The following is a 19,428-nucleotide window of genomic DNA, read 5'->3' as shown; positions in this document are numbered from 1 at the left end:
GAAGAGCACAAAACAGAAGCATTAAGTGGGTGTATAACACAAAACATTTTATTGTCCCATTTATTTATTTATTTATTTATTTGTTTGTTTATTTATTTATTTATTTATTTATTTATTTATATTTTCCATTTTATTTATTTATTTTGTGAATTTGTATTTTTGAAATTGTGTGTAGCTCTGTGAAGTCACTTAAATAGGAACATCTGTACACCTGAAAGCTATCCAGTCATCCAATCAAATGGCAGCAGCATGACCCATAAAATCCTTTTTTTTTTTTTTTTTGCTTTTGAATATAGCTAAAAACCATTTGCTTGTCACATATAAAATACAGTGAAATTCTTTCTTCTTATATCCCACCTTTTGAGCACAGGGTCAGAGCACAGACAGGGTCAGGGCACAGGGTCTGAACACTGAGTGCAGGGTCTGGGCACAGGGTCTGAACACTGAGTGCAGGCACTGAGCCTGAACACTGAGTGCAGGGTCTGAGCACTGAGCGCAGGGTCTGGGTACAGGGTCTGAACACTGAGTGCAGGGTCTGAGCACTGAGCACAGGGTCTGGGCACAGGGTCTGAACACTGAGCGCAGGTTCTGAACATTGAGCGCAGGGTCAGGGTGCATGATCACATCACTGAGCACAGGGTCAGAGCGCACAGTCTGGGCACAGGGTCTGTGCACTGATCGCAGGGTCAGGGCACAGGGTTTGAGTACTGATCGCAGGGTCTGAGCACAGGGTCTTAGCACAGGGTCAGCAATGATACAGCGCCCCCCAGAGCAGGGAGGATTGAGGGCCTGGGGCTTGAACCTCGATTCTCTCTTATCAACTAACAAGAGCCTTAACCACTTGAGCCACCCCTTCCCATCTGAGTCAGCTAGAATTCTTCCAAATTAGATTTCTCCGGAGCGCGTTCACGGGTCACACGTGGGCAGAGAGAGAGACACATTGGTGGGGGAGCGCGCGTTATACAGCTATCTCGTCACCAGCAGTGCACGCTAGGAATCGTGAGCGCGCGTTCTACAGCTACCCCGTCATCAGCAGTGCACGCTAGGAATCGTGAACGCGCTCCGGAGAAGCTCAGTGGCGCGCACATGCGTTCCTTCAGCTAGCTGTTTTAGGAGTGTGATAAACTCGCACATATCACAAAATGGCGGATTCCGATTCTTGGGGTAAGATGGGGGTGTTGTTCATTTATAGACCGGTTACATTTTAATGTAAGTTCTGAAGGTGGGTTAAAGTTTAAAGTGTGTGTGTGTGTAGACGCGGACAACTTCGAGGCGGATGAACCGATAAAAAGGCCGACTGGGCTGCAGGACCGGTGGGAGGGAGAAGACGAGGAAGACGACGTCAAGGTAAGAAAAACTCAGCGATTAAATATCACAACTTCATTCCAGATGTTTTAGCCACTCAGCTAGCTAACACAGTGCTAATGGCTAAGCTATGCTAGTTAGCTAGCTTTCGGCCGGCACGAGACTTTAGCTGTTAGCTGAAATAGCGGTTTTCCCCCACAGCTAGTGTTGTTGTTAGCTTACACACCGAAACCGGGTCGTTATCATGATCACAGCTGTTATAACACAACACACCGTTTTATTTAGCACACACACACACACACACACACACACACACACACACACACACACACACTTAAACACTACTCTTGTGACCCACTCTTGTCACGCTGTCGCTAGCCGATTACCTCATGTTAGCATTAGCAATGATAGCAACAGCTACTTGTGTGTTCGTGTCTGTTCTACAGCACTGTACACTTATGCCTCTAACACGCTTTTAAACACGCAGCTCGGACCTTTCCGTGTCAGATCGTGTTGTTAAACGCGTCACTTTTTTTTATTTTATCGTCAACGAACAGCTTCCTGGGTGTAAAATTGTGATATTTGATTTGAAAGTTCGTGTTTTATTTGACGTCAGCGTGACAGGGGGTCACATGAAGTGTAGCGAGGCTCTGAGTCATGCTACGGTGTGCAACAGTTGCCTCTAGAACTGTTCTAGAGTCTCATGGAACTCTCTAGAAGTCCCCGAGTCTAACGCCCATAGGTGTGTGGTGAAAACACTGAGAACTGATAGCATTGGCTTTGTGTTAACGAGCACCGGTGGCTAGAAGTGCTGATAGAAACAGGGAAGGGTTTAATGGATTAATTTAGAACTTGTTGAGCCAAAAGGAATCGTTCTAGAGTCGTTTAGAAGAACAGAAAGAAACATATGGGAGGCTGATGGATTAACTTTAAACCTGAACTTTCTCTCGGTCCACTTTGGATTGATTGAACTGTTATAGGAGTGTTTTTTTTCTTTTTCTTTTTCTTTTCTTGTTTGGGGGATTCGCTTAGAACATAGAGAAACATATGGAAGGGTTCCAGGTTCACTTAGAACTTTTTGAAAGATATGGAAGGGTTCCAGATTCGCTTAGAACATAGAAAAACATATGGAAGGGTTCCAGGTTCGCTTAGAACATAGAGAAACATATGGAAGGGTTCCAGGTTCACTTAGAACTTTTTGAAAGATATGGAAGGGTTCCAGGTTCGCTTAGAACATAGAGAAACATATGGAAGGGTTCCAGGTTCACTTAGAACTTTTTGAAACATATGGAAGGGTTTCGCTTAGAACATAAACATATGGAAGGGTTCCAGGTTTGCTTAGAACTTAGAGAAACGTATGGAATGGTTCCAGGTTCACTTAGAACTTAGAGAAACATATAGAGGGTTCCAGGTTCACTTAGAACTTAGAGAAACATATGGAAGGGTTCCAGGTTCACTTACAGAAACGTATGGAAGGGTTCCAGGTTCACTTAGAGCTTAGAGAAACGTATAGAAGGGTTCAAGGTACACTTAGAATGTAGAGAAACATATATAACGGTTCCAGGTACACTTAGAACGTAGAGAAACGTATATAACGGTTCCAGGTTCACTTAGAACTTAGAGAAATGTATGAAAGGGTTCCCGGTTCACTTAAAACTTAGATAAACATATGGAAGGGTTCCAGGTTCACTTAGAACTTAGACAAATGTATGGAAGGGTTCCAGGTTCATTTAGAGCCGATTAAACCATTTAGGAGTCTAAATTTGTTATTGTATCCCAGTTAAGCAGCTGTAATGTGAAGGATGTGTTCTGGAAACCTTTCAGATGTGATCTGGAACATGTTAGGATGTGTTATGGAGTGTCTTGAAAGTTGTATGGAATCCTTAAGAGTGGAAAACTCGAAAGTTGTATGGAATCCTTAAGACCCTAACATTGCTTGGCTGTGTCCCAGGATCCCTAACCAGTGATCTAGAGTACCTTAGAAGTGTTCGGGAATTTCTGGTGATCTAGAATCCTATAGAAGTGCCATCAGATGTCTAAGCGGTGTTCTAGAAGCTCTTAGCAGTGACGCCGAATATCTTTCGGTCACTTATAGGTGATCTTGAATAGATTTGTGGTGTTCCAGGATGTGGTGATCCAAAATCCTTTGAGTTTTTAAACTAATATAAAATGTCAGAATCCCTCAGTAATTCGTCTTAGACGTGATCTGGAGCCTAGGAACGCTTTCCAGAACCCCAGCTTTTTTATTCTTTCACTGAAGTGTTTGTGTTTTCTGATTAGCACAATAGTGCAGTTCATTATGGATGTAGTATTAAATAACATTTAAGTGCATTCGATTACATCTGTTCTTTTTTTTTTTCTCGTCCAGGATAACTGGGATGATGACGAGGAGGAAGAAAAGAAGAAGGAGGAGGAGGAGGTGGAGAAAAAAACAGGTGTGGTTTCCGGTTTAGAGCCGAGTACAAGCGACACGTTGTGGCCTCATGATCGATCGTTTTTTTTTTTGTTTTTTTTTGATCACTTCAAATAAAAACAACAAACAACTGATTTATGATGATGATGATAGTCAGAGCATGAAGGCTAATAACCGTTTCTTCAACACGTTTATTAAAATAATATAAATGTATAAATTAATATAAATTCTTCCTGTGGTAGTCTTACATCGTTAGAAGTCTGCAAGCTGCTGCAGCAGTTATTTGCATTTTTGAAGCTGTTAGTTAAATTTTTTGCATGAACTGAAGTTTGTTACGGAGGAAGAAAAGTGAATAAGAGGCTTTTTACACCTGGTCACTTCCTGCGTGTTCTGTGATCCGATAGCTACCCGATGGTAAAAAGACCAGGTCTAAATGCCCCCCGAAACGTTTTGGAGACGGATATAAACCCGATGGTACAAACCCCTTCAGGAGGTGGTCTGGGACGCGTTTCAGATGTAACTGGACAGGTGTAAATGCATGTGGTTGTTCAAGCCCCATACGTCAGCGCTATACTCCTCCCAAACGGAAGGACGTCACTCGCAGGTGATCTTTCACCCAGGCGTCTCGTCGGGTCTTAAAACGCGCTGCTGCCTCCAGCAAAAACGCAGCAAACAGTAAACGCTGTTTTTTGTAGCGTAAACATCGTAACCAGTTTTTTCGTCTTCTTTCTGATCGCGTTCTGAAAACCACATACACCAAAGTGTGTTCTGTTTCAATTACCCCGGAAATGAGGTAAATATATTAGCATTTTGGGCGGGAGTAGAAAGATCGGATCGATATCCGATTCGCCGAGACGCGTTTATGTGGCCTAATGTAAATGGTACAGTTTTAACAAATCAGATAGCTATCGGATCAGAGAGAACACACGAAGTGACCGGGTGTAAAAAGGCCCTTAGATTTGTAAAAATACATAAAGAAGGTAAACAAACGTGTTTATAAATTATCCACACAAGGAAGTGAAATCGATGATGAACCTGAGCGACATAACGAACAGAGTTAGACAGAAGTTGAATGATTTAACGCTCGGATAATACCAACGTACTGCTATCAAAGACGTGATCAGGAGGAAATGAAGATGACCGTTACTCGTATGTTCCCTCATCAGCATTAAGAAGTCTACATGACACGTGTAGTCTTGTGCACTCGCAGGTCGTCGTTCTGTTCCACCCACTGACGGGTGGATTATTTTAAACGTGTACACGACCGTTACGATTCTCATTCGCTTCTAAAGGCTCGTTTTGGTTAAACGGTTTCCGCTTGCCGATTTTTAGTCCGTCTAATTACTGGCGTTCCTCATTGGTGCGTTAATAAATTATTCACAATCGTTAAAATCACATTAGGGTAAGATTTCTAATTATGTGTGGAGTTGTAATATATATTGCAGGGCACCCAGATATAATTCAAGAAGATTTTTTTTTCTCGCTTGCGCTCTCTCTCTCTCTCTCTCTCTCTCTCTCTCTCTCTCTCTCTCTCTTTGTCTCTCTGTCTCTCTGTCTCTCTCTCTCTTTTTCTCTCGCTGTCTGTCTGCCTCTCTTGTCTCTCTCTCTTTCTTTGTCTCTATATCTCCTTCTCTGTCTCTCTCTCTGTTTCTATCTCTCTTTCTCTCTGTCTCCCTCTCTCTCTCTCTCTCTCTGTTTGTCTCTCTCTCTGTCTCTCTCTCTGCCCCCCCCTCTCTTTCACACACAGAGGTGAAAGTTCCAGCAAAGAAAAAACTGGTTGCTAAAATCAAAGAGAAAGAAAATGAGGAGCTAAAGAAAAGGGTGAGTCAGTTTTCATTGTCATTTTTATAGCGGTTTGTTTTGTTTGTTTTTCAAATAAAAAAATCTCTCGGATTCAGAGCAGCAGTTTCGATCCGGAGTCGGTGGCATTTTTGATTATCGAGACCATTTGAAAGATTTAAAATTTGTTCTTGAGATTTTTTTCATTGCTCCGATTAAGTTCAGTTAAGAAATCCTGACTTGTCTCTTACTGATATTTGAGCAGATAGAAGAGTCCCAGGCTGCTCCTGAGCTCACCCCTGAAGAACTGGCAGCTGAGAAGCTGCGCGTACAGAAGCTGCAGGAGGAGTCGGACTTGGCGCTCGCACGTGAAGCGTTCGGTGAGTTCTGTCACGTGTCAGTCCTTAGTAACCTCTTACACACTTAGTCCTATTTTATTAAGCAACGTTGGGTAACAAACACACAAATTACTAGTGATAATTCAGTATTTTCCTAGTGAAAATCAAAGCTTATATTATTTAAAAATTAATTTCCACTAGAAAGGATTTTATCACTGGTGAAAATCGATGCTTGTGGTAAGGAATTATAGCAAAATTAACTTCTTGATAAGAACAGTAGTGTTTAGTATCAGTACATTTATCACTAGTGGAATTTAAATCGTAAAATGTTTCCCCGTTCAAATGGTTAAAACTATTGAATTGTTTTGACTAGTAAAATTTCAATAACTAGTGAAAAAAATAGTAAAAAGTTGAATTTAATTTGTTAAATCAGAAATTGATTTTCACTAGAAAAAAAAAGTATTTCAACACGTCTAATTTTTTATTAGTAAACACCAGATCTGTACTAGTTAAAATGACATTTTTAGTAGTATAAAAAATTCTTGTGAAGAAAGAGTGAAGAAATCTTAAATTATGATCTCATTAATTAAATTTTTGCTAGTTTTTCAAATGAATATAGAAGGCTATGATTTAAAGGTGGGGTCTCTGTTGTTTGAAAGCCAATGTTGGCATTTGAAATCACCAAAACAAACACACCCCTAACCCAAACTGCTCCCACCCCTGTATCGATAGCTCCGCCCACACATACATACGTAACCCAGGCGACTAACGGAAAGAAACGTGTCTTTATCATAGCTGAAGGGAAGAACAATACGATTGTAGATAAACAAACAAGCAAAAATGCCACACAAGCATAATCATGTAAAGGACAAAGGCATATATTAGTTCTGTGTAACAAAGCAAAACCAACGTTACTCACCTATCGAGAAGGAAAAAAGCGCCTCGGCGTCTTAAGTAAAGTCGGCCACATGTTCACAGGTCGGAGTTTCCCGAGTCGATAACTCCTGAGCTAAACGCTGTTACTACACAAAACGCGGTTGTAGCTGCCTCTCTACATTACTACGATAGAAAAGAGGTGTTATTTGTGTAGTAACAGCGTTTAGCTCAGGAGTTATTGACTCGGGAAACTCCAACCTGTGAATATGTGGCCAACTTCCTGCTCCTTCAGTTCTCTCCAGCGCTGGAAAGCTGATCCTATATTAACACATCCTACTTCTTGTCCTTATCGTAAGTCTTTCTTCTCTTTCTTTCTTTGTTTTTATCCTCCATGTCAATGTTAAAACCACTTTCTGCTAATGTCACGCACTGAACACTCTCTCCGCCCATGTTGACAAGACACGCCCCTTTCTGCTCATTGGCTACACATTTGTTTTTTTGTTTTGTTTGTCATCCCGACTCAGTTTTCTGAAGCATTTCTCAAACAACGGAGACCCCACATTTAAATGCTGAAGTTGTACATCTCAGAAATGACTGAGAAAGTGACTTATTAGGTTAAGTTACTTACTAGAAATGACTTATTTAGTAGATTAGGATGTCGATGACACTCGGACTGTTCTGATCTGCAGGTATTGACACGACTACTACGAATAGTGCCTCTGGAATCGAAGCCATGTGTCCGTCGACTAAGGAAGACTTTTTAGCTTTCGAGAAAGCCCTGAAAGACAAGATCACACAGTTTGAGAAGTCGGTGCATTATTCTAGCTTTTTGGAGTCGCTGTTTCAGGAGCTCTGTATTTCATGTGAGTAAATGTTTGTGTTTGTGTCCATTTTATGGATGTGGCTTAAATTTCTATTCGAGTGCAACTAGGGTTGCGAAGGGGTGGAAAATTTCCGGAAACTTTCCTACGGGAACTTAATCTGGAGAATTTTGGAAATATTCCAAATTGGAAACTTTACGTGAGTTTATGGGAATTATTTGAAAATATAGGGAAATGTATATAAACTATATCGTATACAAACATAAATAAACATTTTGTTTGGTCGTAACACTCCTAATTTACTGCTTATTAAGAGTTAGTAAGGTAGTTATTAAGTTTAGGTATTGGGTACAATTAAGAATGTAGAGTAAGGTAATGCAGAATAAGGCATTAATATGTGCTTAATAAGTACTAATAAATAGCCAATATTCTATTAATATTCATGCTAATAAGCAACTAGTTACATGACCCTAAAATAAAGTGTTACTGTGCATGTTATGGAAGAATGTAAGTACTTGCAGGGAGTTTGGCCTCAATGGCCCTCCAGTAAGCAGTGTGCCATGTGCAAGTGACTGAGGAACGCAGGCTTAAATCGCATTAAATCTTGTTGTTAAAAAAAAAAAAAATGCTGCAAGATTTTTTTAAACTACATTTAAATTCCCTGTTATAGGCAACTCTGCATTTTTTTTTTTTTTTTAAATTCCATTTTATTCCAGTGGAAAGTTTCCAGCCTTGAAAATTTCCGGAATTTTGCAAACCTAAGTGCAACGGAGTTCAAACCTCGGTCCTGTTCATTCTCAATCGTGTTTTTAAGTAAAATAAATGCACATGATTGCTCAAATCTTGACATTTTAAATATATAAAGTTTGTCTGTTATTGTGTGCCGCAGTGGAAGTAGAGGACTTGAAGAAAATCAACAATTCCCTGTCAGTTCTTCAAACTGAAAAGCAAAAGCAGGAAAGGGTAAGCTGTGAAATAATTTTTTAAATCCCTGTTTTTATCTGTCTGTTTTATTTATTTATTTATTTATTTATTTATTTATTTATTTATTTATTTATTTATTTATTTGTGTTGCTTTGAGTTTTATTGACAATACACACTCCGAAGTTTGCATACCCCCACTACAGAATAATTAATTTAAAGCAAAACCCATCTGGTGGTGTTACATTTTACACATTATTAGCCCAAATTATCCTTTTTCTTTCTTTTTTTTCAAACCAGGATTTTGTTTTTCTTGTAGAATAGCAAAACACTTCAATGTAATTTCCTACAATTCCTACAAAATAAAAACCATGTTGTCCTTTTTCCACCTGAAAACCATCAGGAATGCAAATTTCTGCATGTGTCCTAGAGGTCTGGGCATCCCATCCAGGAATTATTCCTGCCTCATTCCCGGTATAGGCTCCGGATCCAGCAAGCCCTGGATAAAGAGCTTACCGAACAGTATATCCTAGAAGTGTAATTCCTCTTCCGTGCAGTAGAGGGAGCCGTCCGCTCGCTTACTGTTAAATCGTTCCTTTAATCTTGACGTTCTGCAGAAGAGGACGTTTTAATTCTGAGACAGAGTACGTCTGTCTTTGCTTACGTTTGTCACGTGATATTTTCCCTGTAGGAAAAAGCCAAAGGCGCTAAGAAGAAAAAGAAAATCGTCCTCGCCGGCGGTGGTTTGAAAGCGAAAAAGAAAGACGACTTTGACGATTACGGCGAATTCGAAGGCGGCTATAACGATTACGAGGACTTCATGTGACGAAGGCTGAATCACACCCTCCCCCACCTACCCCACTCCAGACATACAGCATCCCCTCGTCTCTCGTTTTCTCTCATCAGTGCCATCCTGGAGTAAACTGAACACTGTGTCTACCTTTGACTTTTTTTTTTTTTTTTTTTTTTTTGCTTCGGTGGTCAAAACAACTCTTAGTGAAGCTGCTATCACCAACGTTGCCATTTGGTGACAAAAGGAAGATCTAACAAATTGCCTTGTATTTACAACTCTGCCTCTGACAGACTTTAGGATCCGAGACATCTTTGCACAAGTGTCTTCTCCAGTTGGCCAACACAAGAAACTAATAATAATCATAATGCCTTATACGAAATATTACAGAAAACCTGTTTATTTTGGTCGAAATACCGAAATAGCCGATGCTGTTAACCTCTGTGCAATTTTATTCACATAAACAAACGATATTCTATGCAAAAGTAATTGTATACAGAATGTCCTAGGTTTAAACAAAATGGATATTTTCCACAGAATTATATCTATATCTCTGATTGCCAGTTGTCAGCAACATCAGATGCACATCATTCAACAACGTTTTGTCCTTAACATGTCAGTGCATTTACAGCAGACACTACAATAAGGAGCACCGGTTGTAGGTACACTTATTTTTTTAGTGTAAATGACGGAGAAGCAGAAAAAAACACGTAAGTACAATTTGAAAGCAGCATTTCCTGTGTATTAAATTGTTCTGAAAATTATTATTATTATTATTATTTTTCCATTCAAATGTTTACTTTGCGCAAATACTGGTAGGTTTAAATTTCTAGTGCTGGACCGTGGGACTTTTGTTGTAGCTTTAGCAGCTTTGTATCAGGGAGAAGGAAGACAGTACAGAAACATATTTGCTCTCATTCAATATTTGAGGTTTTCCTTTTGTTTTGAGGGTTTATCCTTCTAACCGTTTGGGGGAAAAAACACGCTTCGCGAAAATGTTTAAGAAAGCGACCCATGACGAGACGCCACAGTGTTTTTTTTTTTTTTTTTTAAGGATGTAATTTAATAAAAATTATTGATCAAAAAGGATTCTTTTGGAAAACGTAGTGTGAGTCAAATACACAAACATTAGGATTTCTGGTTATTTATCATGGTGTATGAAATAAATATCCCGTTATTTACAATTTCAAGTAGTAACTATCACAGTACAGGTAAGTGTTAAGGCATAAACTTAAGATAGCTGTTTCAAAATGCCTCATTTACCAAATTATTTGTGAACTGGGGTGGAGGAGCTGCTTAATTGTTACTGGTCAACATTATTCCTCAAACTGTCATTACATACCCACTTTAGCTCCAGATTTATCTGTTGAGGAGTGGGGGGATTGGGGGAACATGTTTGGAGCAGGGAAAATTGTTGAAAAAAAATAACAGGTTCAGTTAAAACCCTTACACATTAAAGTTTAAAAACAGTTTCATTTATGAATATGCTCATAGACTTTTCGCACCAGTTAGGTGGTATGGAGACCATCCCTGGATGTCCTCTCCGGACTATTTTCATTAAACATTCATTATGAGTTGCGTGTGGTTTGGGATCGTCTGTTGGGATTGCGGGTACTTCTTCTCTGGCTACTACGGAGGGCAGCTGAGGAGTCTCCCCTCTGCCTTCGGTTGCCTCTCCCTGGACGAGTAGTCCCTGCTATGGCCCGGCCTGGAGCGTTCTGGAGTTGCTGGAACACGCTCTGTTTGGTGACCTCTTTATCGCCACAAGTGAAGATTAATGCCACACCATCATTGCTCTTCATTACTCTTGATGTCCCATCTGATGTACCCTCAAAACAGCGCCCAAGTGCTATCTCTTTTGCTGTACGAGGGTCTTGGTCAGTAACCGTGTAGATACCGTAATTATGGCCCAGAGGGTCCAGTGGGGCAAGCATGGTGAATTCACTGGTGTCATTGTTGACGGCCAGTGGAAGATGGTTGACCAAGTACTCTTGTAGCATACTATTCACACTCTCTCTCTTGCAACTACCTTGTGGGATCACCTTCACTAGGGTGCGATCCACTCTGTCTTGATCATAGAGCATGCCACTGCATTTGAACTCTAAACAGACTGCTGAGACACTGGACTGCACCCTGTCTCGGATACTACGGGTATCGCGAAGTCCATACAGTTGGCCAACTGTTCTCGGGTGGGTGCCTCCCATGTTGCGAGAACGAACGTTGATTTCATGCGGGCCGTTGATTTTTACTTTAATATAGCAAGCTCTGTATTCCGTTGGTTTTGGCCACCAACTCAAATAGTCTTCTGTCCAACTCATTGGATCGTCCTCGTTAAAAGGAACCGTGTTGTAGTCATAGCGATCTCCTTCAACTCTTGAAAAGCGAAAGTGAGGTGCGTTAAATGGAGCTTCTTCGCACTCTTTCATTTTTTCAAACGGATAAATTGGACCGTTTGCTTCTTCAGCTGCGTTTGGGCTGGGTTTTGCTATGTTGATACTGAATGCCGTCTTCTTAATCCTGGGATCATCGTGATCTGTTCTTCTGTAATTCAGTTTGTTCAGATAGGGTTGAGGAACACCAATGACATTGGGATTTAATTTTGGTGCTGAAGCTACTGCATCGAGTTCTTCCCCTCCGAGGTTTGCCATGACATAACCAGAGTAAGCATCTGCTTTTTCGTCATCACAGAAAGCAGGCAGACATGCCCCATTAGGACCAGTGATGACACTATCAAACCTGCCCCATGCACGAGGGTTGCTGGCGAAACCTGCTGTAGGCTCCATATTGATCAGAGTAATCACAACACTCTCAACCTGCTCACTTGGTATAAATCGCTCACTACGGAAAGCTCGTACTTTAACATAGCATCTTCTGTTCTCAGGGACGTCCAAGTTAAACAACCTTCTCTCTCGAATTTCCATGTTTCCTACGAGGAAAGTCCTTTCTTCTCGCTTTCTTCGCTGTTTTATCTCCATATGAAGCTGTCCTTCTTCTTCCCAAAGACCAGTCTCAGGGTTGAGGGACCACAGCTTCATTGTCTCCAGATGTTCCGGCATCTTGACTTGGGCCGCATCGAGTCGAACTTTTACTTTTCCGGCATTTAGCGACTCACTATCTGACTCATCCCTGAAGTCAACAGAGAACATGCCATAAGTTCTCAAGGGGAGGGTATCGCCTTCAGTGCCTACAAAGTTGAGGTCACTTTGAGCAGCTGCTGCTGTGGATACCTCTCTTGGGTCTACGAAGGTAACGCTGGCCTTTACATTACCAACATATACCTCTCCATTTTGCTTGTAAAAAGAGTTGGGTGGAATTTCAATCTCAGCCATGGGTTTCTCTTCCTGTAGTTCTCCAAGCTGTAGTTTGTTTGTAGCGGTTGAGCTTAAGGTAACAGGAGGTTTTTTCCTCAGCAGTTTGATCTCGTGGTACACGGCTCCACCTCTACTGTTGAACAACAGTACTTTAGTAGTGTTCACAAACTTTTGCATGTTGTCTACAAAAGTTAGAACCAGCCTTTCGGTATCCGTGGGAACTTGGATAGAGAAAGTACCCTTGTATCCTGTTCGGCTAATCCTTGCTCCGTTCATGTAGATGTGTCCAAACCTCAAGGGCTCTCCTGTATCCGCTGCAATGGCACGTCCACGAACTGTTGCCTTTGTTTCCACACATTTTTTGCAGCCACACTGAGTGACCACCATAGTAGGTAACTCGTAGCCTTGGCATGTTATCTGTCTCTCTTCCATTTTGGACACCCCACAACAGAAAGATATGGAGTCTTTGCAGCGAATACCATTGTCTAGCTGTCCAGTACATGTTACTATGGGGCATCTTCCTACATCATAGTAGAAGGAGTTTGTCAGGTTCTGGAAGCAGTCATGAGGCACACGGATCAAGTTGGGTTCAGGGTTCGGGTTGCACGAAGGCTCAGCCTGACCTTTTAGATAGAAAACAATTCCAACGTTAACAAAATGGTCATAACCAAGTAGTAAATTTTTATGTTAAGTTTAATGAAAAGCTTACCTATGACTGAGAGAGTAGCTGGCTTGGATTTAATAGAACCATTCTCACTGCTTGCTCTGCAGTAGTACTCTCCAGCCTGATCCTTTCTTAGGTTCCTCAAAACCAATGTCTTGTCATAGTGATATATGCTCTTGTCAAGCAGAGTTCCGTTGTGAAACCTGGAATTAAGCAGAGTTTTTGATTGTACAAGTGGAAGTTGGTTCACAGTAAAGCAAAAGGCTATGTATTCTACAAAAATTGTAGAGAGCAATGGGCGATTACTGATATTTATTTACTCTGCTGGTGGAAAAATATGACATCAAAAGGTAAGTTTTTAAATTTATTTTACACATTTTATTGAATATTTAAATAGCAACACTTGTGATTTTTGATTAATCATCAGATCAGACAGGTGTTGCGCTAGAATACCCTTGAGGAACTCTTATTTTTCTTCTATTGAATAGCTGTGTGTATGTTATTGCATTTGAACATTTACTACAGAATCTTATTTACATCTTACCATTGGTAGTCATTAGGTTCAGGTGAACCAGTAACCTTGCAGCAGAAGGCAGCTGTCTGACCCTGTCTCCTCGCTTTTGACTCTGGGTTCTTTTCCACATACAGGTTTTCTGAGGAAGATACAAAGTTGAATAATTATTTTTCTCCACTTGAAATTAGCACTACGTTTAAGTTCATTTTGATCTATGTTGGATCCTTACTTGCTCTCTCTAACTTCACATGAAGTACAGTTGTGGGCTCGGGGCTCAGCGGCATGACAATTTCCTGACGCATGTGGCCCTGCAGCTTGATCAGCAGTGTAGTGTTGCCGTCTGAGCAGATCCCCGGTACACGGAAGTGTCCGTTGTGGTCAGAAATTGTCAGAAGTTTAGGGCTTCTGCCTGAAAGGAGAACGGCTGCCCCAGGAGCCGGGAGACCTCCAGCACGACGAACTGATCCAAGCACTGTGTGATCCTCACACATGCAAGCACTGCAGTCTGTGTTTGCCTTGCCCATAACACACTGCAGATTACACCCTAAACCAACGTAAGAGAATGAGAATTTTAGGAGCTTTTTAGAAAAATTAAACAATACTGTTTATGACTTGGGTGGTAGGAAGTATCTGGGGAGAGGGAAGTCTGGGCATCCCTGCTTAGACTGCTGCCCCCGTGACCCGGCCCCGGATAAGCGGATGGATGGATGGATGGACTTGGGTGGTAGCAGTAAGGATGGTTAAGATTGCAGCTAAATAAGTTTCCTCACTTACAAAAACATCTCTGTAAAGTGGCTAGTCTGGTTATTGTAACTGTTGGTTAGTCTTCTAAAAAGAGGACCGGAACATAACTAATTCTTGGTCACAAGAACAAAAAACTTATCTTTGAGTGTCCCAAGGTCATCCAATGACATGGAAACTCAACATCACCTGAACAAGTGGGTCCTCTGCATTGTCTGCTCTCCATCTTTAGACCGTTGCACTTCCTAGATTGGGTTGTACAGGTTCTGGAGCGGATCTGGGATGCATCCTGGCCACATTGTGCAGAACATGGGGTCCAGTCTGACCACTGACTCCACACACCTTGGGGTTCAGACTTTGTGTCTAAAAGCCAAGAGGAAGTTTTCTAATTGGGTTTTGTGTCAGCCGCAAACCACCACCCCCCCAACACCACCCACTAGCTGTATTTCCTTTTGATCATTTTGCAATTTCGAAGCCAGTGAAGCATTAAACCATTATACTGAATATTTTTAATCCAACCACCCAACATGCTGCAATCTTTCTGGTTGGTGATGAAAATGTCACTCAGCAAAATCTGTTGGATAATAAATATCCATTGCATAAATCTTACCTCTTGGGCAAAGGAAACGGACCGCATAATTGGAGCAGTTCTTTCCTTCAGGTTGTTCTGAATTGATGCACCAGAAACCCACAGTGGGCTCAGTGTGCACTCTCTCTCCAGTTCTGTGAGCTGGTATCCAGTCTGTAGTACGAGCTTCCAGCATCCGTGGGGAATCACACACACGAGCTCGGTAATAGAAACGAATCGCATCCAGCTGTTCGTAATCTCCCTTCCCTCCGGGGTGATCGACGTTGAACCAAGTCGTCCACTCATAGTCATTTGTATAAACTGCGAACATGGGGGTGGAGGAGATGCAGCACACATTCAATATTTATGTTTATATTTACATTTGAACTGTAAAGGAACATTTTCATAGACATGATGTCTATGTTGATTACACCCTGTGTGAATACGCTTAATTCTGTTCACTCTTATGAAGGTTTTGTATAATTAGGTATTATTAATACATTTACAGCATTTAGCAGACGCTCTTATCCAGAGTGACTTACATTTTTTATTTCAGTTTATACACCTGAGCAATTGAGGGTTAAGGGCCTTGCTCAGGGGCCCTGCAGTGGCAACTTAGTGGACCCTGGGATTCGAACCAATGACCTTCCGATCAGTAGTCAAACACCACCTTAACCACTGAGCTACCACATCCCACGGATTAATAGGGACAGTTAATACTGTCCCTATGGAATACTTCTGGATTGTGCTTCATGGATCCTGTAGAGAAATTGAGCCTTTTAGTGGTCTTTACCATTTGAATAAAATAGACTTTTATAAACATCTTTTACAGAAAGCAAAGTGTAGCTTCAGCTCAAGATGTTCCTTTTGTCTACAACACACATCTGGCCTTCTAATAAAGTTGTAGATGTGAAGTGTAGTTAAGATGTCGACAAATTTTACAGGAAAACTGTGTTTTGTATTACATTTAAAGTATGTAACTGCTCTTTCTCTGCCCCCCCTCTCTCTGACCCCCCCTTCCCTCTTTCTTGCTATCTCCCTCTGTCTGTGTCCCTTGCTCTCTCTCTGTCCCCCCTCTCTTCCCTCTTTCTCGCTGTCTCCCTCTGTCTCTGTCTACCCCCCCTTTTTATATATATATATATTTATATCTCCCTTAAATTATAAATGTACCGAACACAATTGCTGGAGGAAAATCAACTCGAACTAATTGTGGAACAATTTTCTATCTCTATTTTTATGTAGTCAGAACATGGTGAGATTGTTATACATGAATATAAATGTTTCAGCCCTGATCCAAACAAATGATGTAAATCAGGTTTTTTTTTTTTTTTTTACTTTAACTCCTGTGTAATTTTCACTCATCTGTTAGCGATCAGTCTCCTTCCTGAACAAAGTTCTCACCGCTAAAGCTTGGCCAAGTTTCATTTACATGTTTTGATAATCGTAAACTAACACGATTCGGCCTTCGTTCACACGGTTGAACAGAATTTGACCTCGTATTATCCGAGCCTGCATATGTTCCACGTTCATCACAGGAACATGATACTGGCATGACTTGCCTCGGTGCTCTCAGTAACGTGTGGCCAATTGATGACAGGTGGCTCATAGCCTCTGGCTTACACGCATAACTTCTAATCAAGCTCGGCTTCTGAGAGGAAACATAAAACGGAGGCTATTTATCATCCTCACAGAGGAATGGGTGGATGGGAACCAAAAAACAGCTGGTAAAGTCCCATTAGCACTTCTACCATGAATAATTTAACATTAAAGCTATAAACTAAAAGGATTTGACAGTTTGACAAAGAAGATTGAGTTTCCAGGCTGAGCGGTTTTGCCGTAGATGTACGATGTGAATAAATACTGTGGTTATAAAGAATTTAAAAAAGTCTCAGGACAGAATAATTAAGATGGGTATTAGGATGCTACTTTAAATGTGAACATTGCAAATGAGGTGAAATGAAAAGGCTAGAGACACAAACCTTGAGTGAAGGTGGTGGAAATTCCAAAGAGGAGAAGAAGAACGAACTCCGGTAGCTTGTACGCCATCCCGAGTCTCTTCCGATGGTCTTTAACCTCAGTCGATGAGCTTTTCTCCTCTTTACGCTATATATAATAATCTTGACCCGGAATTTCTAGAAGTCAGAAAAACATTAGTTAGAGAATTGGTCACTTCCTGTGTGTTTTCTGTGATCTGATAGCTATCCGATGGTAAAAAAAAAAAAAAAAAACAGGTCTAAATGCCCTCTGAAACGTTTTGGAGACGGATATAAATCCGATGGTACAAACCCCTTCAGGAGGTGGTCTGGGATTCGTTTCAGATGAAACTGGACAGGTGTAAATGAATGTGGTTGTTCAAGCCACATACGTCAGCGCTATACTCCTCCCAAACGGAAGTACGTCACTCGCAGGTGATCTTTCACCCAGGCGTCTCGTCTGGGTTTAAAACGTGCTGCTGCCGCCAGCTCAAATACAGTAAACGCTGTTTTTTGTAGCATAAACGTCGTAACCAGTTTTTACGTCTTCTTTTTGATCGTGTTCTGAAAACCGCATAAACCAAAGTGTGTTTCATTTCAGTTACCCCGGAAATGAGGTAAAATGTATTAGCATTTTGGGCGGGAGTAGAAAGATCGCATCGATATCCGATTCGCCAAGACACGTTTATGTGGCCTAATGTAAATGGAACAGTTTTAACAAATCAGATAGATATGGGATCAGAGAACACACACGAAGTGACCAGGTGTAAAAAGGCCCTAACTTGCTCTAGTAGAATCCACAATCGATTCCCCAAGTAATTTGAGGCTATACAGGTATAAATGTGTAATAATTTGTCGTGATGCTAGGCATATTTATTAAAGCAACTGGTAAAAAAAAGTTCTGGTGTTTTTAGCCAACATCTAAAGAGCATTTTTATGTTTCCATTTCACATCTGTAAAAGTCATCAGTGTGTATCAGGGGAACATAAAAATGTGAACATGCAACACAATCTCTTTGCCAGTCGAAGGTTTGGGAACATATGGAGTTTAGGTTTTGCAGTTGACTCTCTGTTTTCAGTTAAAGGACACAAATGAAACAAAACAAGTGGTAATACGGCGTCTTACAGTAACAGCGTTCTCGATCACCACAAACATACAGCTGAACAACTGCAGTGAGCTCAACAGCCAGTCGTGTTGATGTACACATCAAGATAATCGGATATTTTCTTAAGAGCTTACGGCTTATAGAAAGGGAGCGGGAAGGAGGTCTGTGAGAGGAAACGCCTTGTCGATGAAAGTGTTCAGAAGGAGATGAGCAGAAAAGCATTTAACACAGCAAGCTTGGAGAGGATATAGCAGCAGAAGCCCAGATCAGCTTCCTGTCAGCCAAGAACAAAAATCTGACACTACATTTGGAACAAAAACCACGCGAGATCAAGCGTCATCCCAAATGGGCATACTACATACTTACAACGTTCTCTAGTGTCTAGTACATGGCTGTTAGAAGCGTCGTATCATCTCAAATGGTACACCGGTGTTTTTTTTAGCTGGATGTAGAAGCCGTTATACTGTACAGTCAACGGAGACTGACAAACACTTAACATACATAACGCCGCTACAGTAGCTGTAACGGTAAATATGGTAAATGCTTTTTAATCTAACACCGTAAATGCTTTACTGAGGTCACCAGTAGGAGAGTTTTCAGTTAAACTTAAGGTGATTAATGTGAAACTATCGAATACACGACGAACAAGTAACGAGAAGTGAAAAATCACAAGGCGTAGAGTTATAAAGTCATGAAGGAGAAATGAAGATGGCTCTCTTACCCAGATCAAAGAGGTCCACAGAAGTGAAGCACGAAGAACAGCAGAAACGGTGTGTGTGTGTGTACTTGTGGTGTTCTGCCGTCTCTTATATAGCTCATGCTTGACTTGTGGGCTCGGCCTCACGCCACAGTCAGGAAACCAGATGAGTGCATGAGGAAACCACACAAACGAGTCTCTCTCTCTCTCTCTCATTGAGAAGTGTTAATTCAGCTTCAGTAGCTGTGTTTGTGAACGCAAGGTTCCACTCATCTTCCTCTTGTAAAATGGGAAATGTAAATTCGTTCAACAAAAACGTCGGGAGTGCATTGAGCATTGAGCAGCTGTTCAACCTTTTGTGCTTTCGTTATAAAGAGACAAAAGGGAACACAAATGTTGTGGTTTTTTTTGTTGTTGTTGTTTTGCTTTTTGCATGAATCTCTGGTTGCATATCTTAAGTATCTGAAGATCTCACTCGGTTTGTTGCTTGTCGGTTGGTTCATTAGAGATAACGATATAAAACACAACCAGATGGAGACCGGAGGTGGCCAAAGGCTGTTCTTAAGAACGACTTCATGGAATAACACATCCGAGATTCCTCCGAGTCACCAC

At 41.2% G+C, this 19,428-nt stretch overlaps 2 protein-coding genes across 5 annotated transcripts; one reads left to right on the top strand and one right to left on the bottom strand.

The window, feature by feature from the left end:
- The first annotated feature begins 970 nt into the window (after window positions 1-970).
- Window positions 971-9,759, top strand: eif3jb (eukaryotic translation initiation factor 3, subunit Jb). 3 transcript variants are annotated; one of them, XM_047817186.1, is made up of 8 exons: window positions 971-1,164; window positions 1,256-1,347; window positions 3,674-3,740; window positions 5,466-5,539; window positions 5,763-5,877; window positions 7,401-7,574; window positions 8,422-8,495; window positions 8,857-9,167. In XM_047817186.1, the coding sequence occupies exons 1-8, from the start codon at window positions 1,143-1,145 to the stop codon at window positions 8,881-8,883; spliced, it is 645 nt and encodes a 214-aa protein (XP_047673142.1). In that variant the 5' UTR covers window positions 971-1,142; the 3' UTR covers window positions 8,884-9,167. The 3 variants fall into 3 exon arrangements, with proteins under 3 accessions (XP_047673142.1, XP_027009930.1, XP_047673148.1); XM_027154129.2 differs by having other exon boundaries at window positions 986-1,164; window positions 9,145-9,759; XM_047817192.1 differs by having other exon boundaries at window positions 1,119-1,164; window positions 3,674-3,737; window positions 5,462-5,539; window positions 9,145-9,759.
- An 84-nt stretch (window positions 9,760-9,843) lies between these two features.
- LOC113647416 (cartilage intermediate layer protein, nucleotide pyrophosphohydrolase) lies at window positions 9,844-18,985 on the bottom strand. 2 transcript variants are annotated; one of them, XM_047817157.1, is made up of 8 exons: window positions 18,841-18,985; window positions 17,021-17,144; window positions 15,084-15,362; window positions 14,663-14,836; window positions 13,962-14,276; window positions 13,763-13,871; window positions 13,264-13,421; window positions 9,844-13,177 (listed from the first exon to the last, which is right to left on the bottom strand). In XM_047817157.1, the coding sequence occupies exons 2-8, from the start codon at window positions 17,085-17,087 to the stop codon at window positions 10,812-10,814; spliced, it is 3,468 nt and encodes a 1,155-aa protein (XP_047673113.1). In that variant the 5' UTR covers window positions 17,088-17,144; window positions 18,841-18,985; the 3' UTR covers window positions 9,844-10,811. The 2 variants fall into 2 exon arrangements, with proteins under 2 accessions (XP_047673113.1, XP_047673123.1); XM_047817167.1 differs by having other exon boundaries at window positions 17,021-17,173; window positions 18,841-18,977.
- Between the last annotated feature and the right edge of the window lie 443 nt (window positions 18,986-19,428).

The sequence above is a fragment of the Tachysurus fulvidraco genome, chromosome 1, assembly GCF_022655615.1.
Source record: "Tachysurus fulvidraco isolate hzauxx_2018 chromosome 1, HZAU_PFXX_2.0, whole genome shotgun sequence".
NCBI lineage: Eukaryota > Metazoa > Chordata > Actinopteri > Siluriformes > Bagridae > Tachysurus > Tachysurus fulvidraco.
The sequence above is the reverse complement of the archived record's forward strand: the minus strand, read 5'-3'. Positions and strand labels throughout refer to the sequence as shown.